Here is a 17,647-nt window from a genome sequence, read left to right as displayed (position 1 = left end):
AAATATTTCCAAATGACCCTTCTACAAAGATTAAAATAATAACTAAATCAGGAACACCTGGGTGTCCCTGAGATCTTTCCAGGAGGCTCATGAGGTCAAACTTATTTTCCTAATAGTACTAGGATGCTACTTGTTTTTTTCACTGTATTGACATTTGCACTGATGGTAAAAAAAAGAAAAAGCAAGCGTGGATAAGACTCCAAGCTCTGTAGCAGGAATCAAGGCAGCAACACCAAACTGCACTGGTAGTAATAGTTTTCTTCATCACTGCCAGTGAAAAAAACAAAATGCCAGTTTCACTTATGAATTCCTTTGATAAAGCAGTAAAAATGGCTAATCCTAAATCATGATATCCAAATACATGTCTTTTTAATATTTTGTATGATGAAATTCTGCTGTGTATTTGTATATGTTTTGAGAAAAGATTCTGATGCAATCGAGCTGTGAACTGAACTAGACTTTTTTTTAAAATGGAATATCTTTTATTTCTGAAACAGCAATTGGCTGTCCAATATGATTATTCATACTTGGATATGGGGCAGATGTTTTCTTGAATATAAACAAGTGAGCCTGTCATTTCAAGGACAATAAGTGACTGTATTTTGTCGCCAATGATAAAATTCAAGGTTTCAAGTTAACAATTAGAATTTTGGAAAGTTTGTTTCTGCCTCAGTAGGTGAACCTGATAGTGTCCCAATACATAAGAGTTTTTATTATAAGTGATATTAATGTGACTTTTTATTGTATGATGAAACATGTCAACATTAGGAAGATTTGCCTAACTCAGTGAATGAATATTTTCCAAATGATGAAAGCTTTATGTTACAAAAATCAGGCATGGTAAAACAGCCATTCAAAGTACAAGGTAGACCAATGGATTTTAATGTAGCAGAGAATGAAAAGTTCACTGATACGGTTTCAGATTCCACATTGCAATTAATCTTTTAAAAGCTACCATTTGAGTTGGGTGTTGTATCCAAGATAAGTACCCACAATTATCTGTAAAAGTTATTCAAATACTCCACCCTTTTCCAACTACATACAATATGTGAGGTCAGATTCTTTTCATACACTTCAACCAAGCAACTCAGAGCATCAGACTAAATGTAGAAGCAATTTTGAGAATTCAGTTATATTTCTGTGAGGCCAGGTTTGCAAAAGTGCAAAACAGTATCACTCAGTATTCTGATTTTTAAAAGGAAATAGTTATATTTTATAAAAATATATAGTTTGTTAACATATAATGGATTTATTATAGTTATCTTAAATACTTTTTATTGTCAGTTTTAAATTCTGTTACAGTAAATACTGATAGATAGAACCATGTACACAAATGCTGTTTGAGGTCTCCAGTGATTTTTTTTTTTTTTGAGTGAAGAGAGGTCTCAAGACCAACAACAACACAAAAAACTCTGACTTAAATGACTACCTAAACTGGATAATGAGTATTAACAAAATCAATACATACATACAACATTCTCTTAAAAGCATTTTGCTGTTTATCCACTGAGTTCTAAAACCCAATACAGAGAATACCACTCTGTCTCCTCTCCCACCCACTGTGAAGTTTTACTTATTAATCAGTTTGCTTCCATGCAGTGCTGAGGTCAATTATAATTGTGGTTCTATCTTAAGTAAAATTTATTCCACCAAGAGACACTTGAAAGAAGATAATCACCTTGGTTCTATTTTCACCCTCTTGATTAAAGAGCAAAGAGTGCATTTATTAAAAGTTTAGCAGATATCTCCCTGTTTTAATGGAACATTCTCCCTTGACTGCTTTTCTCCCTCTTGATTTTTCCCCCGTTCCTGATATTCTAAGGAACTCAGGAGGAGTTTGGAAGGGAGAGGGATGTCAAACTTGTATCTGGCAACTATTTGGATTTCTTTGTTTCCATCCGCAATCTCCTCTGGTTCTTCTTATGCACACAAGGGAAGTTCTTAATCCAGGGTCCTGGGATGAATTGATGGGTTCTACAAAGCCCCTGAATCATATGTAGAATGTTAGAGGCATCTGAGATATGTGTTATTTTGGAAGACAGGGCCAATAGCTTTCATCAGACTCTTAAAGGAGTCCATGTCTCCAAATATGTTCAGAACCCCAACCCTAAAGTAGTAATTCTTAAAGGTTTTTCAATTTGAGGACCCATTTGATTAGAGCATAGATTGCATGGACTATCTGTATTACCTTTGTTTTTTTCTGCTTCCCAAACTCTCACTAGTAGGGAAGGCAAGAGTGGCATTGCCTCACATGAGACATCAGAGGTGGAAAATTCATACCAGAAAGCAAAGCATTCACAATGCCATATTAATATTAGTGTCACAAAGACCTCTACAGAAGTGTCCTTGATTGAAGCCAGCAGACCTCAGGCCACTCTGGTAATTACCACCCTAGAGGAAGGACCAGAAGAGGCTGAAATGGATCAGGATCGCCCTAGCCATTCAATGGCTGGCAAATTATAAAACAGCCCTTCCTGGGAACATGGGGTTTGCACTCAAGTACTTCACGTTACACAGTGAGGAGGCCATACCTTCAGAAAGATGGTCTGGGTTTTCCCACAGTACTTCCCAGACGCATTCCCGCCACTGGTGGAGTATAAAACCTGGTGCGCGGGAATGCGTGCGTAGGCCAGTCTTTTCTCTCCCCGGATCATCCAGATAATGATGTCAGGCATGCTGTTCTGGGGCTGGTCACAGAAGGGGATGGAACAGGAAGCAAAGCTAGAGTTAGTCTAAATGTAGAAATGCCACTGCACCTGCAGGCTGAACCCTCAGGGCTCCATTTATCAAAGCAACAATGTGGCTAGGGTGCTGCCAAAATTTCTTCTGAGGCTCACGTCTTCTGGGACCACAGGTTTTTGGCCTGTGACTGGCCAAGGAAACAGAGGGGAGCAGAGGGCCTTCACTTGCCAAAGGCCCTTTCAACAGAGAAACTGTGTGAAATGCCCCCTTTTCTCTCTCCCATCATTTAAGAAAGACGTCCACAGCAGTCAAGGGGTTACAGATTTCATCTATTTCACAGGGCATAGACAGAGCATCTCTATCTCACAGTCCGACATTTTCCAAATGTGCAATATTAACTTAGTTATTTAAAACCTCTTTTTAAATAAATAAATAAATAAATAAAACCTTTTTTTTTTTTTTCTGATTTTAAAGCTGATATAAGTTCACCATAAAAAACTCTGAAAGGAACAAAGCCTAGAAGGTGAAAAATAAAAATGTCCTGTCATCACATGTGTTTTTCAAATGCACCCCTACTCACAAATGCATGACAGCTTGCCCTCCACCTCCCCATCCGTGAAGGTCAGTAGGGGGGGGTCTCTTACTCCCTTGTTCTTCCAACCCACAGAGGTCAGCGGCAGCCAACATTAATCCAGCACTCCCTGTGTGCCCCGTGCTGGGCTACGGCTTTTCACTCTTCATCTTCTTTAACTTCATTAAGCAGTGCTGGGAACTGAGTACTACTTTCCTCCCCATTTACTTATTTATTTTAAATATGTCTTTCTTTTATTTTTGGTTGTGCTGATTGCCACGTGCAGACTTTTCTCTAGTTGGGGCAAGTCGGGGCTACTCTTTGTTGTGGTGCATGGTCTGCTCATTGCGGTGGCTTCTCTTATTGTGCTGCTGGGGAGCCTGGGCTCTAGAGTGCATGGGTTTCAGTGGTTGTGGCACTCAGGCTCAGTAGCTGTGGAGTATGGGCTTAGTTGCTCTGAAGCATGTGGCATCTTCTTGGACCAGGGATTGAACCCGTGTCCCCTTGGCAGGTGGATTCTTAACCACTAAACCACCAGGGAAATTCTCTTCATTTAATCTATGGGAAAACTGAGGCTTAGAGAGATTGAATACCTTGCCCAAAGTTACGCATGGTAGATCCAGGATTCAAAGCCAGGTCTTTTCTCGATCCCAACAAAAGGTAGTTCACAGATCTGCTACTGTATCACTCTACTTGAAATGTTCTCTGATTGTACCATGACAATGACAGCGTGTCCATTATGAAGACCTTTCCAGGACAACCAACTCAAAATTCTTCTACCCTGACCTCAGTGATGTTTCTCCATTAACATCTCAGTCCAATAATTTCATCATCCATCAGGTCTGCTCAATGTCTAAGATAATGTACTAGATTTTCTCAACACCATCTTTACCCCTGGTGCCATTCTGAAGAATCCAGCTTCCATATCAGATGAAATTTAAAAGCCCTACCTCCTCAGTCAGCTGCATTAATTTATCGAGCCAGTCCTCGATTTCCACCAATGTGGACTTGACCTCTGGGACCTCAGACCGCATCTTCACAGCTGCCTCTTGTATCTGAGAGAGAGCTCTGGATCGCAACTTTCGGATCTGAGTATCAAGAACCGTGACATTAGGTTTTCCTTCTGTGAGAGGCAATGTGTATCTAAAAAGGGAAAACAAAATAGAATATGCAGAATGGCTTATTCGTTTTTAGAACTATCAAATTCATTTACAATTGGTTTCAGTCTTGCAAACCACACCGATTTCCTAACAGACTCTAAAGAGTGACCATGTTAAAGCTGAAGGTCAATGTACATGGCTTTGGCAGAGCAGGCCTATCAGACAGACTCTCCTAACTCTTGTGGGCATGCAGGGGGATGAAAATTCCAAAGCCATTCCTTGGGTTTGACCCAAGGCCTGTGGAATCACTGGGAAGAGATGGAAACAGAAGCAACAGCTCGGAAGAACTGGCCTTCCCTTCTTTTGCTTCCTATGATCACTGCCACAAAATGAAGAAGGAAGAGATATTTGGAGATGATTTAGCAGACTTCTTAACTTAGGGCCCATGCACCCTAGGTAGTCTGCGGGGGGCCTCTAGAGGTCTATGACTCCCTGAAACTTATAAAGAAAAGTGTCTGTCTGGGTTGGCATGCAGTGTGACATCATGATAAAGATGGCATCATGATGAAAACCAGAGGCTTTAGAGAAGAATATCTGGGTACAAGTACTGACTCCATCATTTACTACTTCTGTGATGTTGACCAGTTACTGAATCTTTTGTTTTCCTATCCTCAAGTGTGGGAAAATAATATCTACCTTTAGAGTTGTGGTGAGAAGTAAGTAAGTTAATATATGGCGAGCCTTTAGAGTAATGTCTACTGCAGGGTATGGCAACCCGCTCCAGTACTCTTGCGAGGAGAATACCATAGACAGAGAAGCCTGGTGGGCTACAGTCTGTGGAGTTTCAAAGAGTTGGACATGACCGAGAGTGCATGCACACACACAGTCTAAATGATATTGCCACCATCACTGTCATCTCATCAGATAATCAAAGGGGCCCATTCCCTCCTAAAAAGGCAAGAATCCCTTGTATAGGTCAAGCTCCCACTAGAACAGCTGAGCTGAAGCCAGAATTAGCCTTTTTCTGCCAGGGCCTCCCTCTCACCAGAGCTGCTGATGGGGCCAAAGTGAAGTTGTCACCTGTTTCAGGAAATTTTACTCTCACTGTCTCTACCTAGAACTTTCATTGGTTAGAATTTCACCCAGACTCTTAAGGACATCCTAGCTGACTTCCCTAAACATAAATTCCCTAAAATTAAAATGTATCCAATTTGATTCTTCAAAAAAAGTATAAATAAATATTTTGCTCAACAAACCTTGAAATTCATAGGCATTTTCTACATGAAAGGTATTACTGAATGTTATTGTTTGGCTTCACTGGTAATTATGGCAATACATTAGAAGGGTTAAGTCCCTGAAATGATTCTTTGAGGCAAAATATAGATGGAAGCTGTAGCTCAAAGGCCACATACAAGATGTTCAATAAATAGATATGGCAGTGGGAAACACATAGTAGGAAAATAAGTTAATAAACCCAACTCCGGACCTCAGATGAGTCACTTCATCTCCTTGGGCTTCTGTTTCTTGGGTCTCTTTTGTAGACAAAATAAGAAGATTGGAAGAGACGACCTCTTAGGACCCAAATATAAATTCTCTGCATTTAAACAAGCTTCCAGCTGTGCTTTAATCTCAAAAGAAAGTGAGTCGCTCAGTCATGTCCGACTCTTTGCAACTCCATGGACTGTAGCCTACCAGGCTCCTCTGTCCATGGAATTTTCCAGGCAAGAATACTGGAGTGGGTTGCCATTTCCTTCTCCAGGAGATCTTCCTGACCCAGGGACTGCACCGGGGTCTCCCGCATTGCTGGCAGACGCTTTACCGGCTGAGCATCTCAGCTGCATCAGAATTACCTAGCCATACCACTAGAGGGCATAAGGAGACTGGGAGGCAGTGTTCAGGCGTTCGCTCAGAGGCGGGGAGGGTGGCCGGGCGGGGAGGGCGCGGGGGTGGACAGCCCCGGTTCTTGCTAGTGTAAGTTCTGAAATACTCAATGTGCTTTTCTTTTGGGACTTCCCTGACCACTGCTTTATTGGCCAACATTTAAAATGAGTTCAGAATGATCACTTCCTCCTTTGATTTCCAAATGCCCAGAGATCTGAACAGTTTCCCCAAGTCATAAAGGTTCTCCAGCTTCAGCTAAGAAAGGCTTGGCCAGAGGACTCATTCGGCATCTGATGGTAAAGTAAAACTGCTGTTTCTGAAAATGTGTTTATGAATTAGGAACGCTGTTCTAAATGGTAAAATCAATGCCCCACCATCAGATCCCATCCTCCGTGGTAGCCAGGAGTCACCTTTCCTGGGGTGGTGGGCACACCAGGGATGCCTGGAGGCGGAGGCCAGACTGACCAGCCCTTCCGCCTGCCCAGCCCTTCACTGGAGGCCGCACTGGGAGGACTTCCTGGAGGGGGGCCTCAGCCTCCCCTCCGCTGCTTTACAACTGGCACCGGCAGAAAGCGGAGCTCTTCCTGCTGGTGATTCACAGACTCTTCCCTTTCGAGAAACATGGCTGATTCAAATTATTTTTCTGGCAAACACTAGAAAATTCTAGAGACTTTTCTGGTCTTACAGTTTAAGAGAGGGGAGCACAGCTGGGGATTCTAAAGTACAAGTACGATCACTGTACCTTGTGTCTTCTATAACTTCTTCGAGGAGCTTCTGCCACATTTTTGCCAATTGGTTTGAAGGAATTTTACCTTGTATCCCTGCTTTTAGAGCGTCTATGTTTGATTGCTGAAGAATATGCAGAGGGGAGAAAGAATTGGTAATTGTGCACTATACCCGACAAAGGTTTAACTTTTATTTCCAAGAAAAATACACAAAAAGATTTAACAGAAAAATGAAAGGTCTTTTTTTTCTTTACATTTAAAATGTTCCCCACAGATTAACATTTCTCCAAAATGAAACCAACACCGATATATAAAGTAATAAGACAACCTTTTCCTATAACTTGACCTTTGAAATGAATCAAATTTTATATATTCAGAAAGTAAATAAAAGAAAAACCAACAAGGATGGAGGAAGGAACCCTAAAATGGACTGTAAAACAGGAACAAGTGAACCTAACTATATGTCAGATGAATAACATGATTCACTGAATTAGCCCAAGTAACTTTTGAGCACAATGATTCCCTCAGTTTGAAGGAAGGAAAGAACCATAAGTATATCAAACTCTAATTAGATCTGTTTTCCCCAGTACTTAACCTATGGAGAACTAAACAAATGAGTAAATATATTGAGGATAATGGAAGCTGGAGAAGGGAGCTATAAATATGGAAAGAGGGAAGACTAGAATAAACCCCGTAATATTATCAATAAAATGGAATTGAAGTCATCCTATAAACTCGTTGCACTCAGTATACTGAGAGATATAAAATATGCATATGTATACACACAATACATGTGTGTATACATGCAGGTTTGTCTTCTGAGAAGGCCTAGAAGCAAAGACATCTCAGTAGTACTGAACACTCCAGTACCCTGCCAGATATTATTCTTTACATTCCTCTCCCACTAAAAGGAACCAGGGCTCCTTAGAGAAATTGTGGTTCCAGAGTTGGGTCACAGAAAGTATAAGATAAATCCAGAACATATTATTGTGTCACGTTGAGCATCTACCAACAGAGAGGTTGAGGGAGAGCCCACCATGGTCCCCAAAAGTCTGATCATGGAAATCCACCGTCCTGTCCAGATTATTATGGAATTAGGACAGTGAAGAGAGCTGATGAAAAGACTGAAGATGAAAAAAGCTGGAAATACCCAAAACATAATTAGAATAGAGGTGTGACCAATTCCCACCAAGTTCCTTGAGATGGAAACTTGGAAATTAACACCACAACCACACTGTGTATCAACTGTAACTTTGTTATGTGGACAATTATGCCTAAGTTAAATGTACAGTTCTTTTCAATATTGTCTTTGAAGCATAAAACAACATTTTCAGATTTTGCCATGGAGTCTTAGCTCAAGTATATTCCAGGACCCCTCTGCATCATGGTACAATGCTGACAGAGGTTGGAACATCTTAGAAAAATTAATATTCATATAATTTGGAAATCAAAACACTAATACCAGATGGATTTTATCAGTGCCTGACAGAAATAACTTAGTATCTTTGACTTTATTAGAAATATCCCAACCATGTTTTCCTCCTCTCATTAACATCAACCAGATGGATAACCACTGATGTCACATCTATACAAGTTCCCACCAGTGGGAACTCTCCCATCTCCAACAAGAAAGTCCTCTGAACCCACTTCTTCCACAGTAGAGATATTTACTGCTTTGACAGCAAAGCTCTAAGGGTTGGGATATTTCTACTGGAATGAACCATTCTCCACACCACATTCCACATACAAATTATGGAAGAAAGTGTGAGTTGTTCTTCTACTTCAACATCCATCCTCTTTTCCACAGTAAGTGAACTTGCACCTGGGCATACGCCTGCACAGGCCTGAGACTGCATTTCCCAACTCTCTTGCAGTAAGATGTGGTTGTATGACTGGATTCTGGCCAGTGGGAAATGAGTAGAAATAAAGTATGTGATTTCTGGGTCTTTCCCTTGAAGGGGAGAGCCTGTGTCATCTTCTTCCCTTCTTTCCCCCTTCCTTCAGACTGAAGGGGCGGTGTAGTGGTCAGCTGCTTCTCCCTTGCAAACAATGACAATGCCATAGTAATATCAGAGCAGCAAGGGGGAGGGGGCAAGAGCCTGGGTCCCCCAATACCACTGAACTTCCATACCAGCCTTAGATTACCTACCTCAACTGTTAAAGGAAACAGTGTTCATCTTGCTTACCATTATATTCTGAGGTCTTGTGGTAACTCAGATACCACCTCAGTAGCCTAACTGCATTCTAACCTGCATTCTAACTAATACATAATTCCCCGTTTGGTGAAAAGGAAATGTAGAAAAGATAAACTCACCAGCCTTTCTGCCATGACCAGGAGAGTGTTCACAGCATCCAGGCGATGACTAATATCCTCCCAGTAGGAAGTCAGTGTAACAACTGGCTTCGTGTGGGCCCAAGGCAAGTAGTAATAGTAGTTTCCTGGTGTAGAATATTGAGGGTCAGTGAACACTGGACACTTAACACATTTATTGAAGAGATGTACAAACTGGACTGCTTGGTTAATCATAGGCCTAGGAGATGTAGTTTGGAGTAGTCTGATTCTTTCATTTTATTTAATTGAGCAACTGAGGGATAAATAAAAAGTTCGTATTCGTGCAGCCTGCTATGAAAAATCTCTCTAAAAGGCCCTAGTAAACCTAGCACAATGATCTCAGGATCTTTTGATGATTTGGGACCATGCATCTGAGCATCGCTGATAATTACATAACAGGGTAGCAGAAAACAGAGCATAAGGGATTAGATTATATGTGTTTGTCCCTGAAAACAGTTTTCCTAAGGAAATATTTTTTTTGGAATGGGACAAGAAAAAAGAATTTTCTGTTTTTTGAAAAACTTAAGTTGGATACATGGAATTTGGTATTGCTCAGAGACTTATAAAGATTAGCCCACATTTTATAGCTTAACACTACTTGCATAAAAATTAGCTAAAAACTGTGGCAACGCTGTTGAGACACTGGATCAGAATTTCTCGCTCCCTTCTCTGTGCTCTCCAACCATTTGTCCACATCTTTATTAGGGCATTCTCATACTCTGACTTCTATTATGATTTATTTTATACTCTAGAATGTAAGTTCTATAAAAGCAGGGACTATTTTCCATCCATCTTTGTTTGAATATAGCTGTCTAATCCCCATGGCAACTCTAGAGAAGATGAGGGATAGAATGCAGTGATGTGCGAAGGTCATAGTGCTGGGGAGAAAGAGAGTGATGACCAGAAGTTGATTTTCCATCCACTTCAACTACTCAAACTAAAAGCAATTTGGGGCTGGGCAGGGCAGAGGTGGGCAGGGGCAGGAGCTGTTTTAGGGGAGGCTCAGTATTCAGCTAGCTGCCATCTTATGACTTTCCAAAACAGAGCCAGTGTCAAAATTGGGCATGGGAGAAGCCTTGAGATTCAGCCCCTGGAAAAGGGTCTGCATCTAAACTCCAGCCACCTCTCTTCCCCATTCTACGTTTCCACTACACATATGCTGGGAATAACACCTGCCAGAGAGAGAATGCACTGCATGTTTCTCATCCTGTGGTGCGCCCACTGTAAATGTGCAGGAGAGACAGCCAGCGTCAATCTTACCATCAAATACAGCACGGCTATACTGAGTGGTTGATGCCAAAGGCTTACAAGTCGTGTCAAACTTGTTGCCGTAGTTCCCGATGCTGACTTCAAACTGAATGGCCTCACCAATGTCTTGCAACATGGTGGCTGAATGGAACACAGCAGACAGGCTGTACTTCCGCCTTCGCTGATATTTCTGCAAAGCACCAGCAGACACAAGGCTCAGAGAAACTCCTTTTGCTCTTACACGTGGAACTCTAGCAGATATGATTCTAACCCTGATAATTAGTGCTGAGTTAAATGCCAGGGGATAGTGGCTCAATGGTAAAGAATCCACCTGCCAATGCAAGAGACTTGGGTTCAGTCCCTGAGTTGGGAAGATCCTTTGGAGGAAGGCATGGCAGCCCACTTCAGCATTCCTGTCTGGAGTATCCCCTAGATAGAGGAGCCTGGGAGGTTATAGTCCATGGGGTCACAGAAGAGTCAGACACGACTGAGTGACTAAGCATAAGTAACGAATGACAGGGGAGGATGTTCTTGGAGGTAGCAGTTCCCCTCCTACTCACACAGTGGGCAAAGATAGAAATACCAGGATGCTCTTTGAGAGTTGATTGAAATAGAGGAAAAAAAAAAATACAAATGTTTAATAACAGGCCACTGGTTAAGCAAATTATGTTACATCCATGAAAGAAAGTGAACGTTGCTCAGTCGTGTCTGACTCTGCAACCCCGTGGACTATCCATGGGATTCTCCAGGCCAGAATACTGCAATGGGTAGCCTTTCCCTTCTCCAGGGGATCTTCCTGGAGATCCAGGTTCGATCCAACCCAGGTCTCCTGCATTGCAGGCAGATTCTTTACCAGCTGAGCCATGAGGGAGCCCATGAATACTAGACTGGGTAGCCTATCCCTTCTCCAGCAGATCTTCCCGACCCAGGAATTGAACCAGGGTCTCCTACATTGCAGGTGGATTCTTTACAAACTGAGCTATCAACATCCATACAATGCAGCAAAACTTCATAAAAAGACTTAGGTAGATACATATGCGCAAACATGGGAAAAAAGGTGTATTTTTAAGTGAACCCAATAAATATATATTTTAATACCATCATATACAAAGAATATACAAATAAAGAATAGAAATCAAGTTGTTAACAGTAGTTATGTTGGGGAAGGTAGAGAGATTATGGCTAATGTTACTATCTAACTTACACATTTCTAATAATTTGAATTGTTAGGTATTCTGTAGTCATGAGTGATAAGACTTTTACTGTCAGTCTCTTCAGCAAGTGGTATTGGGAAAGCTGGACAGTCACATGCTGGAAAGCATGCACATCAATGAAGTCAGAATACACCTTCACACCATAAACTGAAAACGGCCTAAAGGCTTATATGTATAAGACATGACATCATAAAACTCCTAGAAGAGAACATAGGCAAAACATCCTCTGACATAAATACCAGCAATGTTTTCTTCAAGTCAGTCTCCCAAGACAATAGAAATAAAAGCAAAAGTAAACAAATGAAACCTAACCAAACTTATGAACTTTTGCACGGCTAAGGAAGCCGGATCCTATGGCAGTTCTAATTTTTGGAGGAAGCGCCATGCTATTTTCCATAGTAATTGTGCCAATTTACATTTCTACCAACATTACATGAGGTTTCCCTTTTCTCTGCATCCTTGCCAACATTTGTTATTTATTTGTTGCTTGTTTTATTACTGGCTTAGTGTATGTGTGTGTGAGGGAGTTGAACACAGAGCCATCAATGACCACGTGGAGTGTCTATCAGCCTAGCAGAAATGACCATGAGCCCTTCAGGCCTTCCTTCATTAGGGTACATACAGTCTCTTGAATCCCCATCCTGCCCTAAATCCTTGCTCAGATAGCATCTCTCCTTTTTTATGGATCTTATTACCACTGATCTTCAGACATTGTTTTTTTTTTTTTTCTCAGTCAAGGAGAGACATGAAATGGTTTAAGTTGCTGTGCTTCATTATATCTTGAGCTTTCTGCCATTTAATTTTGTCCACATCTAGAGTCTGTTCTGGGTCCTTACTGGAACTCAGTGTCTATATACTTGATCAGCTTGGAGATGAGAACATGTGTTTACTATAGAGTAACCACATTGGCTGTGTGCTCCACTGGCAAATCTGTGGGACCTACAAATGATACTACAAATGATAATATTCAAATTGCTTGACAAATTTCTCAACATAGCAAGCTTTGTTCAAAAACCTCAAAACAAGGAACTCCCAGTTCTATAGTCCTTTGCGTTTTGGAGGTCACATAGCTATCTTACTTTGACAAATGGTGACTTTTTTGTTGCGCTTTTCCCCCTATTAGTTACTTCTCTACCAATTTGTGTACCACCATCTAAGTAGCAAAATAGTGACAACTTTCACTTCTTAAAAGCTAATAAAAATTATTCCATGCCTGAAGGATATTTATTAACTGATTTTCCTTCCCTTGTTATTCATCCACACCATGCATGACCTTAATTCTGTAAAATGAATCACCGTCATGGGTGGGTCTTCTGCCTTGTATGATGCAAGCATGCAGAAATTCATTTGCAGAAGTACTTAGCCAACTATTTTTAAAACTTTAAAAAAAATATTATGGTAAAACACACATAATGTAATTCAACATCTTAGCTATTTTTAAGTGCACAGTTTGATGGCATTGAGTATATTCACATTGTTGCGCTACCATTATCACCACCCGTCCACAAGAACTTTTTCATCTTACAAAACAAACTCTGTATCCTTTCAACATTAATTTCCCATTTCTACCTACTTTCTGTCTCTGTAGCTTAACAATTCTGGAGTACTTCACGTAAGTGGAATCAAACAGTATTTGTCCTTTGTGACTGGTTTATTTCATTTAGCATAATGTCCTCAAGGTTTAGCTGTGGTATAGCATGTATCAGAATTTTCTTCCCTTTTAAGGCTGAATAATACTTCATTGTATTGTTGAATGAAAAGTTGAGACATATTAAAAAACTTAAGTGTTTAAGTGAGCATACATCCATTGGAATTGGCAACAAAAACCGGAATTGCTTATTGGCACTCCAGGACAGGAGTGAGGGAAAAACCTTTTACAGTGCACAGGCAGAAGGAAGACAAGGAGATTATTTGATTGGAGATAGTTTAAGTGGTTGTATTATTTGGGAAAGCCCACTTGGATATTTCTGGTTTGTTGTCCTTTGATTCCTTAATCTTGAGATATTGCCAAGCCTCAGTTTTGGATTGCCTAATGTAGGTTGCCAAGACATCAGAGCCAACTCTGTCTAATGGCCTCCTTGTTTGGTGGTGGTTTAGTCGCTAAGTCGTGTCCAACTCTTGCGACCCCATGAACTATAGCCTGCCAGGCTCCTCTGTCCATGGGATTCTCCAGGCAAGAATACTGGAGTGGGTTGCTGTTTCCTTTTCCAGGGGATCTTCCTGACCCAGGAATCAAACCTGGATCTCTTACATTGCAGGAAGATTCTTTACAGACCAAGTTATAAGGGAAGTCCTAGCCTCCTTGATTAATTAATAGTGTGTATATACCACATTTTGTTCATCCATTCATAAATTTATGAATTCATGGATGCTTCCACCTTTTGGCTACTGTGAATAATGCAGCTATCCACTTGCTATACAAATATCCACTTGAGCTCCTGCTTTTGATTCTTTTGAATATATACCCGGCAGTGAATTGCTGGATCATATGGACTTCCCTGGCAGCTCAGCTGGTAAAGAATCCACCTGAAATTGCAAGAGACCCCGGTTCAATTTCCTGGGTCAGGAATATCCCCTGGAGAAGGGAGAGGCTACCCACTCCAGTATTCCTGGGCTTCCCTAGTGGTTCAGCTAGTAAAGAATATGCCTCCAATGTGGGAGACCTGGGTTTGATCCCTGAATTGGAAAGATCCCCTGGAGGAGGGTATGGCAACTGACTCCAGTATCCTTGCCTGGGGAATCTCCATGGACAGAGGAGCCTGGCAGACTACACTCCATGGGGTCACAGAGTTGGACATGACTGAGCGACTTCAGCACAGCACAGCAGATGGTAATTCTATTTTACACTTCTGGAGTACCATTTTAAAAACATCTGACAGTGACTGCAGTTTGCTGTCTTAAACTTGGGTAGACTGATCAAGATGGCAGAGTAGTAGGCCATGACGCTCACCTCCCACAGATATATGAAAAATGCATTTACATGTAGAACAATTCCAGCAGAGTATCTACTGAATGCTGGCAGAAGATCTCAGACCTCTGAAAGGGCAAGAAAATCCCCACATAACCAGGTAGGACAAAGGAAAAAATAAATAGAAGAAAGTAAGAAAGGAATCAGGAGGGGAATGTGCCAACAATGGGAGAAAGTCTCTTCAGCAAGTGTTGGTGCTGGGCAAGCTGGACAGCTGCACGTAAATTGATAAAGCTGGAACACACCCTCTCATCATACACAAAAATAAACTTAAAATGGCTTAAAGACTTAAACGTAAGACATGACACTATAAAACTAGAAGAGATCACAGGCAAAACATTCTCTGACATAAATCATACCAGTGTTTTCTTATCAATGCCTCAGTCTCCCAAGGCAACAAAAATAAACAAATGGGACCTAATCAAACTAAAAGCTTTTGCACAGCAAAAGAAACCATAAAAACAAAAAGATAAGCTATAGAATGGGAGAAAATATCTGCAAATGATGCAATCAATAAGAGCTTAATTTCCAAAATATACATATACTACAATAAACAACTACATATAATAATGTACAATGTACAATAAATGACTACAATAAACATCCCAATATAAAAATGGGCAGAAGACCTAGACATTTCTCCAAAGAAGAAATAAAAATGGAAGAAAAAAAAGAAATACAACCGGCCAATGAGAACATGAAAAGATGCTCACCATCACTAATTATTAGAGAAATGCAAATCAAAACTACAATGAGGTACCATCTCACACTAGTCAGAATGGCCATCATTAAAAACTCTACAAATAACAAACGCTGGAGAGGATGTGGAGAAATGGACCCCCTTCCATTGCTTGTGGGAATCTAAGTTGGTACAGCCACTATGGAAAACAGTATGGAGGTTCCTTATAACATTAAAAATAGTTACCATATGAATCCACAATCCAACTCTTGGGCATATATCTAGACAAAACCCAAATTCAAAAAGATACATGCACCCCTATGTTCACAGCAGCACTATTCACAATAGTCAAGACATGGAAACAACCTAAATGTCCATCAACAGATGAATGGATAAGGAAAATGTGGTATACATGTACAATGGAATACTACTCAGCCATGAAAAGGAACAAAATTGGGTCATTTGTAGAGATGTGGATGGACCTAGAGACTGTCATAGAGTGAAGTAAGTCAGAAAGAGAAAAACAAACACTATATAATGTCACTTATATGTGGAATGTAAAATATGACACAAATGAACCTATCTACAAAACAGAAACAGACTCACAGACATAGAGAATACACTTGTGGTTACCAAGTGAGAGAGGGTTGGGGGAGGAATGGGGTGGAAAGGGGAGGTTAGCAGATGTAAGCTATTACACATGGACTGGATCAACAATATAAGTATATGTCCTACGGTATAGCACAGAGAATTACATTAGGTATCCTATGATAAACCATAATGGAAAATAATATTTTTAAAAAGAATATATATAAATATATGTATAAATGAATCACTTTGCTGTACATAGGTAATTAGACAACATTATAAATCAACTATACTTAAAAAAGACAAAACAAAAAACCCTTAGGACATCCCACTATTACAAAACCTCCATTTTGGTTAAAGAAATTTTTGACATGGTATAACTGAAACATCCCAAACTATTTCATTAGAAACCCCTCTGAGTCTCAAACTTTTCTGAAAGCCTTTCTAAATCATTGGTTTGCAACCTTAGCTACATATTGAAAGACACCTGAAGAGCTTTAAAATATACTTATAGCTGGGCCCCATCTTCTGGAGCTTATGCTTTAAAAACTTCTCTACCTTAGTCCACTTTCACTTTGGTAGAGAGGGGATTGGAAGACTTTTGTCACTTGTCAGGAGTTGCCTTAAATACCTACAACTAAGTCCCCTGAACAATCTATGGTTCTAAAGTGCTGTGGAAATTCTAGGTTTGGTTTAAATTGCATGAAAATTAAAAGTAGGAAGTTATTTGTATTAGTCAGACCTTATATATATACAGCATGACTTGTTCTTTGTAAACCATCTAGGATCCTATCAGAGAAGGGAAGGAACAAAAATATGAAGCATAATTTGGGGCCTAGGTCTGGGCCCAGAAAGAACGATCAGTATTTAAGCTGGAGCCACGTGGTACTGCTCTAACTTAAACAGATAGGGAAAAAATGTAAACAGTGATAGAATTTATTTTCTCAGGCTCCAAAACCATTGTGGACAGTGACTGCAGCCATAAAATAAAAAAGACACTTGCTCCTTGGAAGAAAAGCTATGACAAACCTAGACAGCATATTAAAAAGCAGAGACATCACTTTGCCAACAAAGGTCCATATAGTCAAAGCTATGGTTTTTCCAGTAGTCATGTATGGATGTGAGAGTTGGACCATAAAGAAGGCTGAGCACTGAAGAATTGATGCTTTCAAATTGTGGTGCTGGAGAAGACTCTTGAGAGTCCCTTGGACTGTAAGGAGATCAAACCAGTCAACTCGACCCTAAAGGAAATCAATCCTAAATATTCACTGGGAGGACTGATGCTGAAGCTCCAATATTTTGGCCACCTGATGCAAAAAACTGACTCATTGGAAAAGATCCTAATACCTAAGAAAGACTGAGGGCATGAGGAGAAGGGGATGACAGAGGAGATGGTTGGATGGCATCATTGACTCAATGGACATGAGTTTGAGCAAACTCCAGGAGATAGTGAAGGACAGGGAAGCCTGGTGTGCTGCAGTCCATGGGGTCACAAAGAGTCGGATATAACTGAACAACAACAACTCATTACTGCAGAGAAGAGAGAAGTTATGTGTGGAGGTGTTGCAAAGAGGTGGGGACACCAACTCTGGTCCAGCCGGCTCTGCCCTGCACATCTCTCGTGGCCAGGATTCCATTAGCTCTCTCTGAATTTCCTAT

General features: G+C 40.6%; 1 protein-coding gene across 3 annotated transcripts in view; it reads right to left on the bottom strand.

Annotated features, from left to right (window-relative positions):
* Positions 1 to 17,647, bottom strand: part of MYOF (myoferlin) — a 172,296-nt gene that overhangs the window by 58,505 nt on the left and 96,144 nt on the right. For all 3 annotated transcript variants that reach the window (XM_020908444.2, XM_070464107.1, XM_020908449.2), the window contains 5 exons: positions 10,552 to 10,729; positions 9,274 to 9,398; positions 6,977 to 7,083; positions 4,204 to 4,396; positions 2,532 to 2,687 (listed from right to left, as the gene is read on the bottom strand). In XM_020908444.2, the coding sequence (XP_020764103.2) occupies positions 2,532 to 2,687; positions 4,204 to 4,396; positions 6,977 to 7,083; positions 9,274 to 9,398; positions 10,552 to 10,729 (759 nt within the window). The remainder of the gene's footprint in view (positions 1 to 2,531; positions 2,688 to 4,203; positions 4,397 to 6,976; positions 7,084 to 9,273; positions 9,399 to 10,551; positions 10,730 to 17,647) is intronic.

This window comes from Odocoileus virginianus, unplaced genomic scaffold (assembly GCF_023699985.2).
Source record: "Odocoileus virginianus isolate 20LAN1187 ecotype Illinois unplaced genomic scaffold, Ovbor_1.2 Unplaced_Contig_15, whole genome shotgun sequence".
NCBI lineage: Eukaryota > Metazoa > Chordata > Mammalia > Artiodactyla > Cervidae > Odocoileus > Odocoileus virginianus.
The sequence above is the reverse complement of the archived record's forward strand: the minus strand, read 5'-3'. Positions and strand labels throughout refer to the sequence as shown.